The following is a 21,093-nucleotide window of genomic DNA, read 5'->3' on the forward strand; positions in this document are numbered from 1 at the left end:
TAAACACGGCTCGCTTTCCATTCTTTCCAAAGCCATTTTAATATCCACCTAAAAGTATATAACAAAACATTTATTATTTAAAGTACATGCAATACAATTTCGTCATTAGAAACGTTTAAGAGAAATATACTTTTGTATACACGTATAGTATAAAAAAATTCATAGTATTTACCTGCTGATTAATCATGGTCCTTTTTGACGATTTGCATTCCTGGACGTCTTCTTCTCGTTTACGCTTGTATGAAAACAGTGACCTTTTTGCTTTTATCATTGGTGACCGCTGGCATGAAGTTGAATGTGAAACAGATTCGGGAGAACTACCAAAACCACTATCACTGGAATCTTCGTCATCGCTGAGAAAATCGAATCTGACTGGTTTAAAGGTGTTTACTGACATCATTTCCTGAAAAAAATAAAATCAGAATTGTTTCAAGTTGTACGATTTGGGAAGAAAAAGAAGAAAAACGTTATTTTCCATTTACTTCGTTGTTTCAAACAAAACCTTTCAATTACTTACGGTGGATTGTGGAGATCTTACTGGACTCTGAAAATTGTAAAAAGACATGTTTCTGTAGAAAATATTAGGTATGAGAGGAAATCTTGTAATGACATTTAAGGGCAAAATGGTCGCGTTTTATACAGCATAGAAGCCATGTTGTGAGCACAGCTCACAATGGATTTAGAAGCACCGCCTCCATGTTTTTACAACTTGATTCAATCAGTCTCGTTAATAAATTTACACGTTGGATGATTGAATCATTTGATTTGATCAGTGAGTTAGTGTCCAATCATATTAATGGTGAAACCACGTGCTTGTTTTCTTATGATATTACCCGAAATAAACTCATCTAAAGATCACAAGAGTTGTAACTCAATATTGTGACACCTTTCTGATTTATTTTGTTTAGTTTATAATCACAGATTTTCACATCACTATGTGATATAGAGAATAGCAAGTAAGATGATTCTGGGCGATATGTTATCACATAGAGGACTATATCCGGGCTACTTTAGTGCGTGTGGGAGGAACGGGGAAGATTTTGGATACATCACATATTATATTATTACCGCCATCAATGAAATCAAATGGGGTTTAACGTCCCACTATTCACCAGACAATGAATATGCGTGAACAATTAATCGAGTCTCTACATACAACTAGTCACTTTATTTTAAATTTATTCATGAAAATGTTGCGTGCGTTTAAATAGCATGTATAGCTTACAGTTTTTTTTATTTAAATACATTTCATTATAAATCAGGACAATTGATAGAAATCATGAACTTTCTCCCTGTTCATTACGATCACGCGGTCTGTCAACGTTGCAATTGTCATAGTAGCGACCCCAACGTTAAAAACTCCTGCATTCGGACGAATAATTTCAATAAAAATATACTGTTCCGCTGCGACTGGACTAATGAACTGTGATATGAGGGAATTTTGCCCGGACATCGGAACTACAGCCTACTCATATATCGATTTCCAATTGCCAAGAGATCTTTTACGTGTACTCCAATGTATGCACGGGAATAATAGAAGACGGACATCCTGCATACATTGTGCTATGGGGTATATTTTGCTAGGACAACCAAAACTGACATCGAATTCCAACTTTCAAGGGATATTTTACGTGTACGCCAATATGTACACGGGAACTCACTATTTCGCCCAATCCGAAACTTTCTCGGCCAAAACAGGGAACGAACACGGGACCTCCAGGTTAGCTAGTCAACGTCCTACTGACTGATCCACTGTGGCTGACCTCAAGGTTAGCGAGCCAACACCCTACTCACTGAACTACCGATTCCCCCATACAGTCGTGCGTGCGCACCTTAATCTCGATTTGACCACGTTCGTTATTCTGGGATTTTGTTAGGGTCAATGACCAAAGGGGCCTCCCTCGATGAAATTGGAGGCTTTGAAGTTGAACTGAGATAAGGTTTAATGTCATAATTTTATGCACAAACCTAGTTGTGAGGATTTAATAGCCCTATTTCCCATAGATTCGCTGGTTTTTTTTACGGCGAATGGTCAATCAACATTTTAACTGTTTATTCAAGTTCGAAATTGGAAGGATACCCTGACGGTTACAATTTGGCTAGAAATGTCACTCCCAGCGCCTAATTACATTCACCGCGTGACCACGTCTAACCCAGGAAATTCTCGTATCAATTAAAAATGAAAGTTTTAATCCTTGTAAAACGTAATTTATTAGCGTGTGATATAACCACACATAACAGAACAATAAAGAGAACTTAAATTGTGTTTTCTTAAATATAATGTACAGAGACAACAATCAGTCTGTTTGTCATTACTTTATACATAGTTTATACATTAAATGTACATACCTTGTTACATTCGTAGAAAGCTTTATAACCTCCGTCTAAAAGATAAATTTCTGGATAATACAACTCTGGGTAACGATGACTGTTTTCTTTACGATCTAGACTTCTGAGCAATCTCATTCTGAAATAGAAAGTGAGAAAACATGAAATAATGGAAGATTTACAAAGTCCCGCTATTGGCATTTTCATTAGTATAGAAGTTTTATGTACGTTTATAATGAATAACTTGTGTGATAGCTTACAATTTGGGACCTCTTTTTGATGAATTATTCGGACGAATAATTTCAATAAAAATATACTGTTCCGCTGCGACTGGACTAATGAACTGTGATATGAGGGAATTTTGCCCGGACATCGGAACTACAGCCTACTCATATTGTGAGGATTTAATAGCCCTATTTCCCATAGATTCGCTGTTTTTTTTTTACGGCGAATGGTCAATCAACATTTTAACTGTTTATTCAAGTTCGAAATTGGAAGGATACCCTGACGGTTACAATTTGGCTAGAAATGTCACTCCCAGCGCCTAATTACATTCACCGCGTGACCACGTCTAACCCAGGAAATTCTCGTATAAATTAAAAATGAAAGTTTTAATCCTTGTAAAACGTAATTTATTAGCGTGTGATATAACCACACATAACAGAACAATAAAGAGAACTTAAATTGTGTTTTCTTAAATATAATGTACAGAGACAACAATCAGTCTGTTTGTCATTACTTTATACATAGTTTATACATTAAATGTACATACCTTGTTACATTCGTAGAAAGCTTTATAACCTCCGTCTAAAAGATAAATTTCTGGATAATACAACTCTGGGTAACGATGACTGTTTTCTTTACGATCTAGACTTCTGAGCAATCTCATTCTGAAATAGAAAGTGAGAAAACATGAAATAATGGAAGATTTACAAAGTCCCGCTATTGGCATTTTCATTAGTATAGAAGTTTTATGTACGTTTATAATGAATAACTTGTGTGATAACTTACAATTTGGGACCTCTTTTTGATGAAAATTCACAATGAAAGACTAAAACTTGACGTTTGCATATAACATTCGCTCTCTGGTTCTCCAAAAAAGATCGAATTCCTTCCTCTGTAAATATATTCATAGCTCCTTGAATGTGACCGCCATCAAACTCGTAAGGGTAGCGACAGTCTATAATGGTATAATCTTGAGAATATTCTCCTTGCAGTAATTCTATGGAAATGAGGTCGCTGTGTTTTCCATCAATTGTTGGTAAACTGTGCTGTGTACTTGCATCACCAATTAAACACGGCTCGCTTTCCATTCTTTCCAAAGCCATTTTAATATCCACCTAAAAGTATATAACAAATCATTTATTATTTAAAGTACATGCAATACAATTTCGTCATTAGAAACGTTTAAGAGAAATATACTTTTGTATACACGTATAGTATAAAATAATTCATAGTATTTACCTGCTGATTAATCATGGTCCTTTTTGACGATTTGCATTCCTGGACGTCTTCTTCTCGTTTACGCTTGTATGAAAACAGTGACCTTTTTGCTTTTATCATTGGTGACCGCTGGCATGAAGTTGAATGTGAAACAGATTCGGGAGAACTACCAAAACCACTATCACTGGAATCTTCGTCATCGCTGAGAAAATCGAATCTGACTGGTTTAAAGGTGTTTACTGACATCATTTCCCGATAAAAATAAAATCAGAATTGTTTCAAGTTGTACGATTTGGGAAGAAAAAGAAGAAAAACGTTATTTTCCATTTACTTCGTTGTTTCAAACAAAACCTTTCAATTACTTACGGTGGATTGTGGAGATCTTACTGGACTCTGAAAATTGTAAAAAGACATGTTTCTGTAGAAAATATTAGGTATGAGAGGAAATCTTGTAATGACATTTAAGGGCAAAATGGTCGCGTTTTATACAGCATAGAAGCCATGTTGTGAGCACAGCTCACAATGGATTTAGAAGCACCGCCTCCATGTTTTTACAACTTGATTCAATCAGTCTCGTTAATAAATTTACACGTTGGATGATTGAATCATTTGATTTGATCAGTGAGTTAGTGTTCAATCATATTAATGGTGAAACCACGTGCTTGTTTTCTTATGATATTACCCGAAATAAACTCATCTAAAGATCACAAGAGTTGCAACTCAATATTGTGACACCTTTAATCAGTTTCTGATTTATTTTGTTTAGTTTATAATCACAGATTTTCACATCACTATGTGATATAGAGAATAGCAAGTAAGATGATTCTGGGCGATATGTTATCACATAGAGGACTATATCCGGGCTACTTTAGTGCGTGTGGGAGGAACGGGGAAGATTTTGGATACATCACATATTATATTATTACCGCCATCAATGAAATCAAATGGGGTTTAACGTCCCACTATTCACCAGACAATGAATATGCGTGAATAATTAATCGAGTCTCTACATACAACTAGTCACTTTATTTTAAATTTATTCATGAATATGTTGCGTGCGTTTAAATAGCATGAATAGCTTACAGTTTTTTTTATTTAAATACATTTCATTATAAATCAGGACAATTGATAGAAATCATGAACTTTCTCCCTGTTCATTACGATCACGCGGTCTGTCAACGTTGCAATTGTCATAGTAGCGACCCCAACGTTAAAAACTCCTGCATTCGGACGAATAATTTCAATAAAAATATACTGTTCCGCTGCGACTGGACTAATGAACTGTGATATGAGGGAATTTTGCCCGGACATCGGAACTACAGCCTACTCATATATCGATTTCCAATTGCCAAGAGATCTTTTACGTGTACTCCAATGTATGCACGGGAATAATAGAAGACGGACATCCTGCATACATTGTGCTATGGGGTATATTTTGCTAGGACAACCAAAACTGACATCGAATTCCAACTTTCAAGGGATATTTTACGTGTACGCCAATATGTACACGGGAACTCACTATTTCGCCCAATCCGAAACTTTCTCGGCCAAAACAGGGAACGAACACGGGGCTTTGAGGGAATTTTGCCCGGACAGCGGAACTACGACCTACTCGTATATCGATTTCCAACTGCCAAGAGATCTTTAACGTGTACGCCAATGTGTGCACGGGAATAACAGGAGATGGACATATCTCACTGTTTCATCCTATCCTAAACTTTATCGTTATTAAAGGTCCAGGACTCAGTGGCTTTGATCCTTCCCCCATTTCTAAAAATCAAAATTCTTGTCTTATTAGTGTTAATAGACATATTCGATTTCTGAGTATAATTGTAAAGAGAATTTAAAAGGCTTTGAAAGCCTTCAATAGTTTCTGAAAATATGAACTTATCAGCATATATCAAAAGGAATAAATTACGTGTTTGGATATTAACTGAAGGACAATTGTGAAATATAAATTGAGACTCACAATCGTTAACAAAGAATGAAAGTAAAAGCGGAGAGAGGACCTCCCCCTGAATAATCCATTTTTATTTTCAAAATATTCAGATAACTTTATCATATAATGATCTTCTCTTTATTAACACCTTCATGAATTAATTTATACCGTAAGTTAGATCTGTCAACATCAATAAAACAACAATACAATCTCATTTTATTTTTTAAACTTCTATTGATAAGAGCCTGTAGAATAAATATGGCATCCACAGTTGTTTGATTTTTACGAAATCCAAACTAGCACGTGCTTATTTTTTTATTGTTTTTTTTTTATCAAATTGCGACAATCTGTTATTTAAAATCGAAGTAAGGGGTTTACCCAAACAGGATACAATTGTAATTCTTGTAAAATTATCGAGGTTATTCGGGTCCCCTCTTTTGAAAACCGGTACGATATTCCCAGCGGCTCAAAATGACGGATAGCATCAACAATCAAGAATGTTATAAAATATTTTAAGTAAACATGGTATACGTTCCGTCTCAAAATATTTTAGAATCTCGTTTTTAATGTTGTCACTAGCTGATGCTTTATTTAAATGTAACCGTTTAAGATCACAACACAAGAGTTGCAACTCAATATTGTGACACCCTATTGAAATCAGTTTCTGATTTAATTTGTGTTTTATCAAGTAACATGGTTCTGGGCGATATGTTATCACATAGTGGGCTACATTCCCGGCTAGTTTAGTGCGCGTGGGAGGGACGTGGTAGATTTTGTTTCATCACATATTACAACACCAGATAATGAAATGAAATCGTCCTATTGTCAACAGATAATGAATATGCGTGACCAGTTAATTGAGCCTCTCTATAGATACAACTAGCCCCTTAAATATATTCATGTATATGTATTTCATTACATGTTCAGGACAATTTATAGAAATCATGAACCTTCTCTCTATTTCGTACGATCACGCGGTGTACCAACGATGTAATTGTTGTAGCTTCAACCCCTCCATTAAAGTTTCCGCATTCGGACGAATAATTTCAATAAAAATATACAGTATGATGGCATAAAATGGGGTTTACCGTGCTACTGTTCTGCTTCAACTGGGCTAATGAAGGCGGAAATGTAATGAAACGGGGCTTAACGCATTACTGTTCTGGTCTGAATGAGATAATGAAGACGGGCACACATCACGCAGTGTGCTATGGGGGAGAATTTGCATGGATAGCGGTACTATTGCCTACACGAATATCGGTCGAATTCCAACTTTCAAGGGATCTTTTACATATATATACGACAATGTGTACACGGGACCTCGGTGTTCATCCCATCCGAACGACTATACGTTGTCCTTTTCCAGACACTCTGTCCTGCACCACTTACAAGGGGGAACCACGCCGGAAAATTCGGATAAACTTTCTCGGCCAACGCATGTTAGATAACTAACGTCCTACGTCCTGAACCACCTTGACTGACCTCCAGGTTAGCTAGCCAACGTACTACTCACTGAACCATCGTGACTTCCATACAGTATGTTAGTCTCGAAATGACTCCAATGTATGCACGAGAATAATAGAAGACGGACATCCTGCATACATTGTGCTATGGGGTATATTTTGCTAGGACAACCAAAACTGACATCGAAATCCAACTTTCAAGGGATATTTTACGTGTACGCCAATATGTACACGGGAACTCACTATTTCGCCCAAAACCACTATCACTGGAATCTTCGTCATCGCTGAGAAAATCGAATCTGACTGGTTTAAAGGTGTTTACTGACATCATTTTCTCGGCCAAAACAGGGAACGAACACGGGACCTCCAGGTTAGCTAGTCAACGTCCTACTGACTGATCCACTGTGGCTGACGTCAAGGTTAGCGAGCCAACATCCTACTCACTGAACTATCGATTCTCCCATACAGTCGTGCGTGCGCACCTTAATCTCGATTTGACCACGTTCGTTATTCTGGGATTTTGTTAGGGTCAATGACCAAAGGGGCCTCCCTCGATGAAATTGGAGGCTTTGAAGTTGAACTGAGATAAGGTTTAATGTCATAATTTTATGCACAAACCGAGTTGTGAGGATTTAATAGCCCTATTTCCCATAGATTCGCTGGGTTTTTTTACGGCGAATGGTCAATCAACATTTTAACTGTTTATTCAAGTTCGAAATTGGAAGGATACCCTGACGGTTACAATTTGGCTAGAAATGTCACTCCCAGCGCCTAATTACATTCACCGCGTGACCACGTCTAACCCAGGAAATTCTCGTATAAATTAAAAATGAAAGTTTTAATCCTTGTAAAACGTAATTTATTAGCGTGTGATATAACCACACATAACAGAACAATATTATATACAATTCTATAGATATAATTATAACAACAACATTTTAAAAACTTTAACAAGATAAAAACAATTAATCACATTATCACAGATCAGCTTCTAGATAAATTATAACAACTAACAAGAAATCACAAAAACAAAGGTTAACAATTTAGTATGGCGACTGGGCGACTCGGCGCGACCGGCTGCGCTTTTCACCTGCTGTCCAGGACTTAGATCTGGTACGAAAATGGCGGAGATCACTCGAGTGGTCTTCGTGAAGCATTGGTAGATAAGCCTGGGGATTACATTGAGCCTAAAATATAAAAATAAAGAGAACTTAAATTGTGTTTTCTTAAATATAATGTACAGAGACAACAATCAGTCTGTTTGTCATTACTTTATACATAGTTTATACATTAAATGTACATACCTTGTTACATTCGTAGAAAGCTTTATAACCTCCGTCTAAAAGATAAATTTCTGGATAATACAACTCTGGGTAACGATGACTGTTTTCTTTACGATCTAGACTTCTGAGCAATCTCATTCTGAAATAGAAAGTGAGAAAACATGAAATAATGGAAGATTTACAAAGTCCCGCTATTGGCATTTTCATTAGTATAGAAGTTTTATGTACGTTTATAATGAATAACTTGTGTGATAACTTACAATTTGGGACCTCTTTTTGATGAAAATTCACAATGAAAGACTAAAACTTGACGTTTGCATATAACATTCGCTCTCTGGTTCTCCAAAAAAGATCGAATTCCTTCCTCTGTAAATATATTCATAGCTCCTTGAATGTGACCGCCATCAAACTCGTAAGGGTAGCGACAGTCTATAATGGTATAATCTTGAGAATATTCTCCTTGCAGTAACCGACCCACGGTTTTAGATTCTATGGAAATGAGGTCGCTGTGTTTTCCATCAATTGTTGGTAAACTGTGCTGTGTACTTGCATCACCAATTAAACACGGCTCGCTTTCCATTCTTTCCAAAGCCATTTTAATATCCACCTAAAAGTATATAACAAATCATTTATTATTTAAAGTACATGCAATACAATTTCGTCATTAGAAACGTTTAAGAGAAATATACTTTTGTATACACGTATAGTATATAAAAAATTCATAGTATTTACCTGCTGATTAATCATGGTCCTTTTTGACGATTTGCATTCCTGGACGTCTTCTTCTCGTTTACGCTTGTATGAAAACAGTGACCGTTTTGCTTTTATCATTGGTGACCGCTGGCATGAAGTTGAATGTGAAACAGATTCGGGAGAACTACCAAAACCACTATCACTGGAATCTTCGTCATCGCTGAGAAAATCGAATCTGACTGGTTTAAAGGTGTTTACTGACATCATTTCCTGAAAAAAATAAAATCAGAATTGTTTCAAGTTGTACGATTTGGGAAGAAAAAGAAGAAAAACGTTATTTTCCATTTACTTCGTTGTTTCAAACAAAACCTTTCAATTACTTACGGTGGATTGTGGAGATCTTACTGGACTCTGAAAATTGTAAAAAGACATGTTTCTGTAGAAAATATTAGGTATGAGAGGAAATCTTGTAATGACATTTAAGGGCAAAATGGTCGCGTTTTATACAGCATAGAAGCCATGTTGTGAGCACAGCTCACAATGGATTTAGAAGCACCGCCTCCATGTTTTTACAACTTGATTCAATCAGTCTCGTTAATAAATTTACACGTTGGATGATTGAATCATTTGATTTGATCAGTGAGTTAGTGTTCAATCATATTAATGGTGAAACCACGTGCTTGTTTTCTTATGATATTACCCGAAATAAACTCATCTAAAGATCACAAGAGTTGCAACTCAATATTGTGACACCTTTAATCAGTTTCTGATTTATTTTGTTTAGTTTATAATCACAGATTTTCACATCACTATGTGATATAGAGAATAGCAAGTAAGATGATTCTGGGCGATATGTTATCACATAGAGGACTATATCCGGGCTACTTTAGTGCGTGTGGGAGGAACGGGGAAGATTTTGGATACATCACATATTATATTATTACCGCCATCAATGAAATCAAATGGGGTTTAACGTCCCACTATTCACCAGACAATGAATATGCGTGAACAATTAATCGAGTCTCTACATACAACTAGTCACTTTATTTTAAATTTATTCATGAATATGTTGCGTGCGTTTAAATAGCATGAATAGCTTACAGTTTTTTTTATTTAAATACATTTCATTATAAATCAGGACAATTGATAGAAATCATGAACTTTCTCCCTGTTCATTACGATCACGCGGTCTGTCAACGTTGCAATTGTCATAGTAGCGACCCCAACGTTAAAAACTCCTGCATTCGGACGAATAATTTCAATAAAAATATACTGTTCCGCTGCGACTGGACTAATGAACTGTGATATGAGGGAATTTTGCCCGGACATCGGAACTACAGCCTACTCATATATCGATTTCCAATTGCCAAGAGATCTTTTACGTGTACTCCAATGTATGCACGGGAATAATAGAAGACGGACATCCTGCATACATTGTGCTATGGGGTATATTTTGCTAGGACAATCAAAACTGACATCGAATTCCAACTTTCAAGGGATATTTTACGTGTACGCCAATATGTACACGGGAACTCACTATTTCGCCCATTCCGAAACTTTCTCGGCCAAAACAGGGAACGAACACGGGGCTTTGAGGGAATTTTGCCCGGACAGCGGAACTACGACCTACTCGTATATCGATTTCCAACTGCCAAGAGATCTTTAACGTGTACGCCAATGTGTGCACGGGAATAACAGGAGATGGACATATCTCACTGTTTCATCCTATCCTAAACTTTATCGTTATTAAAGGTCCAGGACTCAGTGGCTTTGATCCTTCCCCCATTTCTAAAAATCAAAATTCTTGTCTTATTAGTGTTAATAGACATATTCGATTTCTGAGTATAATTGTAAAGAGAATTTAAAAGGCTTTGAAAGCCTTCAATAGTTTCTGAAAATATGAACTTATCAGCATATATCAAAAGGAATAAATTACGTGTTTGGATATTAACTGAAGGACAATTGTGAAATATAAATTGAGACTCACAATCGTTAACAAAGAATGAAAGTAAAAGCGGAGAGGGGACCTCCCCCTGAATAATCCATTTTTATTTTCAAAATATTCAGATAACTTTATCAGATAATGATCTTCTCTTTATTAACACCTTCATGAATTAATTTATACCGTAAGTTAGATCTGTCAACATCAATAAAACAACAATACAATCTCATTTTATTTTTTAAACTTCTATTGATAAGAGCCTGTAGAATAAATATGGCATCCACAGTTGTTTGATTTTTACGAAATCCAAACTAGCACGTGCTTATTTTTTTATTGTTTTTTTTTTATCAAATTGCGACAATCTGTTATTTAAAATCGAAGTAAGGGGTTTACCCAAACAGGATACAATTGTAATTCTTGTAAAATTATCGAGGTTATTCGGGTCCCCTCTTTTGAAAACCGGTACGATATTCCCAGCGGCTCAAAATGACGGATAGCATCAACAATCAAGAATGTTATAAAATATTTTAAGTAAACATGGTATACGTTCCGTCTCAAAATATTTTAGAATCTCGTTTTTAATGTTGTCACTAGCTGATGCTTTATTTAAATGTAACCGTTTAAGATCACAACACAAGAGTTGCAACTCAATATTGTGACACCCTATTGAAATCAGTTTCTGATTTAATTTGTGTTTTATCAAGTAACATGGTTCTGGGCGATATGTTATCACATAGTGGGCTACATTCCCGGCTAGTTTAGTGCGCGTGGGAGGGACGTGGTAGATTTTGTTTCATCACATATTACAACACCAGATAATGAAATGAAATCGTCCTATTGTCAACAGATAATGAATATGCGTGACCAGTTAATTGAGCCTCTCTATAGATACAACTAGCCCCTTAAATATATTCATGTATATGTATTTCATTACATGTTCAGGACAATTTATAGAAATCATGAACCTTCTCTCTATTTCGTACGATCACGCGGTGTACCAACGATGTAATTGTTGTAGCTTCAACCCCTCCATTAAAGTTTCCGCATTCGGACGAATAATTTCAATAAAAATATACAGTATGATGGCATAAAATGGGGTTTACCGTGCTACTGTTCTGCTTCAACTGGGCTAATGAAGGCGGAAATGTAATGAAACGGGGCTTAACGCATTACTGTTCTGGTCTGAATGAGATAATGAAGACGGGCACACATCACGCAGTGTGCTATGGGGGAGAATTTGCATGGATAGCGGTACTATTGCCTACACGAATATCGGTCGAATTCCAACTTTCAAGGGATCTTTTACATATATATACGACAATGTGTACACGGGACCTCGGTGTTCATCCCATCCGAACGACTATACGTTGTCCTTTTCCAGACACTCTGTCCTGCACCACTTACAAGGGGGAACCACGCCGGAAAATTCGGATAAACTTTCTCGGCCAACGCATGTTAGATAACTAACGTCCTACGTCCTGAACCACCTTGACTGACCTCCAGGTTAGCTAGCCAACGTACTACTCACTGAACCATCGTGACTTCCATACAGTATGTTAGTCTCGAAATGACTCCAATGTATGCACGAGAATAATAGAAGACGGACATCCTGCATACATTGTGCTATGGGGTATATTTTGCTAGGACAACCAAAACTGACATCGAAATCCAACTTTCAAGGGATATTTTACGTGTACGCCAATATGTACACGGGAACTCACTATTTCGCCCAAAACCACTATCACTGGAATCTTCGTCATCGCTGAGAAAATCGAATCTGACTGGTTTAAAGGTGTTTACTGACATCATTTTCTCGGCCAAAACAGGGAACGAACACGGGACCTCCAGGTTAGCTAGTCAACGTCCTACTGACTGATCCACTGTGGCTGACGTCAAGGTTAGCGAGCCAACATCCTACTCACTGAACTATCGATTCTCCCATACAGTCGTGCGTGCGCACCTTAATCTCGATTTGACCACGTTCGTTATTCTGGGATTTTGTTAGGGTCAATGACCAAAGGGGCCTCCCTCGATGAAATTGGAGGCTTTGAAGTTGAACTGAGATAAGGTTTAATGTCATAATTTTATGCACAAACCGAGTTGTGAGGATTTAATAGCCCTATTTCCCATAGATTCGCTGGGTTTTTTTACTGTTTATTCAAGTTCGAAATTGGAAGGATACCCTGACGGTTACAATTTGGCTAGAAATGTCACTCCCAGCGCCTAATTACATTCACCGCGTGACCACGTCTAACCCAGGAAATTCTCGTATAAATTAAAAATGAAAGTTTTAATCCTTGTAAAACGTAATTTATTAGCGTGTGATATAACCACACATAACAGAACAATATTATATACAATTCTATAGATATAATTATAACAACAACATTTTAAAAACTTTAACTAGATAAAAACAATTAATCACATTATCACAGATCAGCTTCTAGATAAATTATAACAACTAACAAGAAATCACAAAAACAAAGGTTAACAATTTAGTATGGCGACTGGGCGACTCGGCGCGACCGGCTGCGCTTTTCACCTGCTGTCCAGGACTTAGATCTGGTACGAAAATGGCGGAGATCACTCGAGTGGTCTTCGTGAAGCATTGGTAGATAAGCCTGGGGATTACATTGAGCCTAAAATATAAAAATAAAGAGAACTTAAATTGTGTTTTCTTAAATATAATGTACAGAGACAACAATCAGTCTGTTTGTCATTACTTTATACATAGTTTATACATTAAATGTACATACCTTGTTACATTCGTAGAAAGCTTTATAACCTCCGTCTAAAAGATAAATTTCTGGATAATACAACTCTGGGTAACGATGACTGTTTTCTTTACGATCTAGACTTCTGAGCAATCTCATTCTGAAATAGAAAGTGAGAAAACATGAAATAATGGAAGATTTACAAAGTCCCGCTATTGGCATTTTCATTAGTATAGAAGTTTTATGTACGTTTATAATGAATAACTTGTGTGATAACTTACAATTTGGGACCTCTTTTTGATGAAAATTCACAATGAAAGACTAAAACTTGACGTTTGCATATAACATTCGCTCTCTGGTTCTCCAAAAAAGATCGAATTCCTTCCTCTGTAAATATATTCATAGCTCCTTGAATGTGACCGCCATCAAACTCGTAAGGGTGGCGACAGTCTATAATGGTATAATCTTGAGAATATTCTCCTTGCAGTAACCGACCCACGGTTTTAGATTCTATGGAAATGAGGTCGCTGTGTTTTCCATCAATTGTTGGTAAACTGTGCTGTGTACTTGCATCACCAATTAAACACGGCTCGCTTTCCATTCTTTCCAAAGCCATTTTAATATCCACCTAAAAGTATATAACAAATCATTTATTATTTAAAGTACATGCAATACAATTTCGTCATTAGAAACGTTTAAGAGAAATATACTTTTGTATACACGTATAGTATATAAAAAATTCATAGTATTTACCTGCTGATTAATCATGGTCCTTTTTGACGATTTGCATTCCTGGACGTCTTCTTCTCGTTTACGCTTGTATGAAAACAGTGACCGTTTTGCTTTTATCATTGGTGACCGCTGGCATGAAGTTGAATGTGAAACAGATTCGGGAGAACTACCAAAACCACTATCACTGGAATCTTCGTCATCGCTGAGAAAATCGAATCTGACTGGTTTAAAGGTGTTTACTGACATCATTTCCTGAAAAAAATAAAATCAGAATTGTTTCAAGTTGTACGATTTGGGAAGAAAAAGAAGAAAAACGTTATTTTCCATTTACTTCGTTGTTTCAAACAAAACCTTTCAATTACTTACGGTGGATTGTGGAGATCTTACTGGACTCTGAAAATTGTAAAAAGACATGTTTCTGTAGAAAATATTAGGTATGAGAGGAAATCTTGTAATGACATTTAAGGGCAAAATGGTCGCGTTTTATACAGCATAGAAGCCATGTTGTGAGCACAGCTCACAATGGATTTAGAAGCACCGCCTCCATGTTTTTACAACTTGATTCAATCAGTCTCGTTAATAAATTTACACGTTGGATGATTGAATCATTTGATTTGATCAGTGAGTTAGTGTTCAATCATATTAATGGTGAAACCACGTGCTTGTTTTCTTATGATATTACCCGAAATAAACTCATCTAAAGATCACAAGAGTTGTAACTCAATATTGTGACACCTTTAATCAGTTTCTGATTTATTTTGTTTAGTTTATAATCACAGATTTTCACATCACTATGTGATATAGAGAATAGCAAGTAAGATGATTCTGGGCGATATGTTATCACATAGAGGACTATATCCGGGCTACTTTAGTGCGTGTGGGAGGAACGGGGAAGATTTTGGATACATCACATATTATATTATTACCGCCATCAATGAAATCAAATGGGGTTTAACGTCCCACTATTCACCAGACAATGAATATACGTGAACAATTAATCGAGTCTCTACATACAACTAGTCACTTTATTTTAAATTTATTCATGAATATGTTGCGTGCGTTTAAATAGCATGAATAGCTTACAGTTTTTTTTATTTAAATACATTTCATTATAAATCAGGACAATTGATAGAAATCATGAACTTTCTCCCTGTTCATTACGATCACGCGGTCTGTCAACGTTGCAATTGTCATAGTAGCGACCCCAACGTTAAAAACTCCTGCATTCGGACGAATAATTTCAATAAAAATATACTGTTCCGCTGCGACTGGACTAATGAACTGTGATATGAGGGAATTTTGCCCGGACATCGGAACTACAGCCTACTCATATATCGATTTCCAATTGCCAAGAGATCTTTTACGTGTACTCCAATGTATGCACGGGAATAATAGAAGACGGACATCCTGCATACATTGTGCTATGGGGTATATTTTGCTAGGACAATCAAAACTGACATCGAATTCCAACTTTCAAGGGATATTTTACGTGTACGCCAATATGTACACGGGAACTCACTATTTCGCCCATTCCGAAACTTTCTCGGCCGAAACAGGGAACGAACACGGGACCTCCAGGTTAGCTAGTCAACGTCCTACTGACTGATCCACTGTGGCTGACCTCAAGGTTAGCGAGCCAACATCCTACTCACTGAACTACCGATTCTCCCATACAGTCGTGCGTGCGCACCTTAATCTCGATTTGACCACGTTCGTTATTCTGGGATTTTGTTAGGGTCAATGACCAAAGGGGCCTCCCTCGATGAAATTGGAGGCTTTGAAGTTGAACTGAGATAAGGTTTAATGTCATAATTTTATGCACAAACCTAGTTGTGAGGATTTAATAGCCCTATTTCCCATAGATTCGCTGTTTTTTTTACGGCGAATTGGAAGGATACCCTGACGGTTACAATTTGGCTAGAAATGTCACTCCCAGCGCCTAATTACATTCACCGCGTGACCACGTCTAACCCAGGAAATTCTCGTATAAATTAAAAATGAAAGTTTTAATCCTTGTAAAACGTAATTTATTAGCGTGTGATATAACCACACATAACAGAACAATATTATATACAATTCTATAGATATAATTATAACAACAACATTTTAAAAACTTTAACAAGATAAAAACAATTAATCACATTATCACAGATCAGCTTCTAGATAAATTATAACAACTAACAAGAAATCACAAAAACAAAGGTTAACAATTTAGTATGGCGACTGGGCGACTCGGCGCGACCGGCTGCGCTTTTCACCTGCTGTCCAGGACTTAGATCTGGTACGAAAATGGCGGAGATCACTCGAGTGGTCTTCGTGAAGCATTGGTAGATAAGCCTGGGGATTACATTGAGCCTAAAATATAAAAAATAAAGAGAACTTAAATTGTGTTTTCTTAAATATAATGTACAGAGACAACAATCAGTCTGTTTGTCATTACTTTATACATAGTTTATACATTAAATGTACATACCTTGTTACATTCGTAGAAAGCTTTATAACCTCCGTCTAAAAGATAAATTTCTGGATAATACAACTCTGGGTAACGATGACTGTTTTCTTTACGATCTAGACTTCTGAGCAATCTCATTCTGAAATAGAAAGTGAGAAAACATGAAATAATGGAAGATTTACAAAGTCCCGCTATTGGCATTTTCATTAGTATAGAAGTTTTATGTACGTTTATAATGAATAACTTGTGTGATAACTTACAATTTGGGACCTCTTTTTGATGAATTATTCGGACGAATAATTTCAATAAAAATATACTGTTCCGCTGCGACTGGACTAATGAACTGTGATATGAGGGAATTTTGCCCGGACATCGGAACTACAGCCTACTCATATATCGATTTCCAATTGCCAAGAGATCTTTTACGTGTACTCCAATGTATGCACGGGAATAATAGAAGACGGACATCCTGCATACATTGTGCTATGGGGTATATTTTGCTAGGACAATCAAAACTGACATCGAATTCCAACTTTCAAGGGATATTTTACGTGTACGCCAATATGTACACGGGAACTCACTATTTCGCCCATTCCGAAACTTTCTCGGCCGAAACAGGGAACGAACACGGGACCTCCAGGTTAGCTAGTCAACGTCCTACTGACTGATCCACTGTGGCTGACCTCAAGGTTAGCGAGCCAACATCCTACTCACTGAACTACCGATTCTCCCATACAGTCGTGCGTGCGCACCTTAATCTCGATTTGACCACGTTCGTTATTCTGGGATTTTGTTAGGGTCAATGACCAAAGGGGCCTCCCTCGATGAAATTGGAGGCTTTGAAGTTGAACTGAGATAAGGTTTAATGTCATAATTTTATGCACAAACCTAGTTGTGAGGATTTAATAGCCCTATTTCCCATAGATTCGCTGTTTTTTTTACGGCGAATTGGAAGGATACCCTGACGGTTACAATTTGGCTAGAAATGTCACTCCAAGCGCCTAATTACATTCACCGCGTGACCACGTCTAACCCAGGAAATTCTCGTATAAATTAAAAATGAAAGTTTTAATCCTTGTAAAACGTAATTTATTAGCGTGTGATATAACCACACATAACAGAACAATATTATATACAATTCTATAGATATAATTATAACAACAACATTTTAAAAACTTTAACAAGATAAAAACAATTAATCACATTATCACAGATCAGCTTCTAGATAAATTATAACAACTAACAAGAAATCACAAAAACAAAGGTTAACAATTTAGTATGGCGACTGGGCGACTCGGCGCGACCGGCTGCGCTTTTCACCTGCTGTCCAGGACTTAGATCTGGTACGAAAATGGCGGAGATCACTCGAGTGGTCTTCGTGAAGCATTGGTAGATAAGCCTGGGGATTACATTGAGCCTAAAATATAAAAAATAAAGAGAACTTAAATTGTGTTTTCTTAAATATAATGTACAGAGACAACAATCAGTCTGTTTGTCATTACTTTATACATAGTTTATACATTAAATGTACATACCTTGTTACATTCGTAGAAAGCTTTATAACCTCCGTCTAAAAGATAAATTTCTGGATAATACAACTCTGGGTAACGATGACTGTTTTCTTTACGATCTAGACTTCTGAGCAATCTCATTCTGAAATAGAAAGTGAGAAAACATGAAATAATGGAAGATTTACAAAGTCCCGCTATTGGCATTTTCATTAGTATAGAAGTTTTATGTACGTTTATAATGAATAACTTGTGTGATAACTTACAATTTGGGACCTCTTTTTGATGAATTATTCGGACGAATAATTTCAATAAAAATATACTGTTCCGCTGCGACTGGACTAATGAACTGTGATATGAGGGAATTTTGCCCGGACATCGGAACTACAGCCTACTCATATATCGATTTCCAATTGCCAAGAGATCTTTTACGTGTACTCCAATGTATGCACGGGAATAATAGAAGACGGACATCCTGCATACATTGTGCTATGGGGTATATTTTGCTAGGACAACCAAAACTGACATCGAATTCCAACTTTCAAGGGATATTTTACGTGTACGCCAATATGTACACGGGAACTCACTATTTCGCCCAATCCGAAACTTTCTCGGCCAAAACAGGGAACGAACACGGGACCTCCAGGTTAGCTAGTCAAAGTCCTACTGACTGATCCACTGTGGCCGACCTCAAGGTTAGCGAGCCAACATCCTACTCACTGAACTACCGATTCTCCCATACAGTCGTGCGTGCGCACCTTAATCTCGATTTGACCACGTTCGTTATTCTGGGATTTTGTTAGGGTCAATGACCAAAGGGACCTCCCTCGATGAAATTGGAGGCTTTGAAGTTGAACTGAGATATGGTTTAATGTCATAATTTTATGCACAAACCGAGTTGTGAGGATTTAATAGCCCTATTTCCCATAGATTCGCTGGGGTTTTTTTACGGCGAATGGTCAATCAACATTTTAACTGTTTATTCAAGTTCGAAATTGGAAGGATACCCTGACGGTTACAATTTGGCTAGAAATGTCACTCCCAGCGCCTAATTACATTCACCGCGTGACCACGTCTAACCCAGGAAATTCTCGTATAAATTAAAAATGAAAGTTTTAATCCTTGTAAAACGTAATTTATTAGCGTGTGATATAACCACACATAACAGAACAATATTATATACAATTCTATAGATATAATTATAACAACAACATTTTAAAAACTTTAACAAGATAAAAACAATTAATCACATTATCACAGATCAGCTTCTAGATAAATTATAACAACTAACAAGAAATCACAAAAACAAAGGTTAACAATTTAGTATGGCGACTGGGCGACTCGGCGCGACCGACTGCGCTTTTCACCTGCTGTCCAGGACTTAGATCTGGTACGAAAATGGCGGAGATCACTCGAGTGGTCTTCGTGAAGCATTGGTAGATAAGCCTGGGGATTACATTGAGCCTAAAATATAAAAAATAAAGAGAACTTAAATTGTGTTTTCTTAAATATAATGTACAGAGACAACAATCAGTCTGTTTGTCATTACTTTATACATAGTTTATACATTAAATGTACATACCTTGTTACATTCGTAGAAAGCTTTATAACCTCCGTCTAAAAGATAAATTTCTGGATAATACAACTCTGGGTAACGATGACTGTTTTCTTTACGATCTAGACTTCTGAGCAATCTCATTCTGAAATAGAAAGTGAGAAAACATGAAATAATGGAAGATTTACAAAGTCCCGCTATTGGCATTTTCATTAGTATAGAAGTTTTATGTACGTTTATAATGAATAACTTGTGTGATAACTTAAAATTTGGGACCTCTTTTTGATGAAAATTCACAATGAAAGACTAAAACTTGACGTTTGCATATAACACTCGCTCTCTGGTTCTCCAAAAAAGATCGAATTCCTTCCTCTGTAAATATATTCATAGCTCCTTGAATGTGACCGCCATCAAACTCGTAAGGGTAGCGACAGTCTATAATGGTATAATCTTGAGAATATTCTCCTTGCAGTAACCGACCCACGGTTTTAGATTCTATGGAAATGAGGTCGCTGTGTTTTCCATCAATTGTTGGTAAACTGTGCTGTGTACTTGCATCACCAATTAAACACGGCTCGCTTTCCATTCTTTCCAAAGCCATTTTAATATCCACCTAAAAGTATATAACAAATCATTTATTATTTAAAGTACATGCAATACAATTTCGTCATTTGAAACGTTTAAGAGAAATATACCTTTGTATACACGTATAGTATAAAAAAATTCATAGTATTTACCTGCTGATTAATCATGGTCCTTTTTGACGATTTGCATTCCTGGACGTCTTCTTCTCGTTTACGCTTGTATGAAAACAGTGACCTTTTTGCTTTTATCATTGGTGACCGCTGGCATGAAGTTGAATGTGAAACAGATTCGGGAGAACTACCAAAACCACTATCACTGGAATCTTCGTCATCGCTGAGAAAATCGAATCTGACTGGTTTAAAGGTGTTTACTGACATCATTTCCTGAAGAAAATAAAATCAGAATTGTTTCAAGTTGTACGATTTGGGAAGAAAAAGAAGAAAAACGTTATTTTCC

The 21,093-nt window shown here is 36.6% G+C and overlaps 2 protein-coding genes across 2 annotated transcripts; both read right to left on the minus strand.

The window, feature by feature from the left end:
* Positions 1 to 8,216: 8,216 nt before the first annotated feature.
* LOC126827933 (M-phase inducer phosphatase-like) lies at positions 8,217 to 9,051 on the minus strand. The gene is made up of 3 exons (XM_050557514.2): positions 8,717 to 9,051; positions 8,478 to 8,595; positions 8,217 to 8,360 (listed from the first exon to the last, which is right to left on the minus strand). Exons 1-3 carry the CDS (start codon positions 9,049 to 9,051, stop codon positions 8,217 to 8,219), a joined length of 597 nt encoding a protein of 198 aa, XP_050413471.1.
* Positions 9,052 to 13,586: 4,535 nt separating this feature from the next.
* LOC126827931 (M-phase inducer phosphatase-like) lies at positions 13,587 to 14,421 on the minus strand. The gene is made up of 3 exons (XM_050557512.2): positions 14,087 to 14,421; positions 13,848 to 13,965; positions 13,587 to 13,730 (listed from the first exon to the last, which is right to left on the minus strand). Exons 1-3 carry the CDS (start codon positions 14,419 to 14,421, stop codon positions 13,587 to 13,589), a joined length of 597 nt encoding a protein of 198 aa, XP_050413469.1.
* Positions 14,422 to 21,093: the final 6,672 nt, after the last annotated feature.

The sequence above is a fragment of the Patella vulgata genome, chromosome 7 (genome assembly GCF_932274485.2).
Source record: "Patella vulgata chromosome 7, xgPatVulg1.2, whole genome shotgun sequence".
Lineage (NCBI taxonomy): Eukaryota > Metazoa > Mollusca > Gastropoda > Patellidae > Patella > Patella vulgata.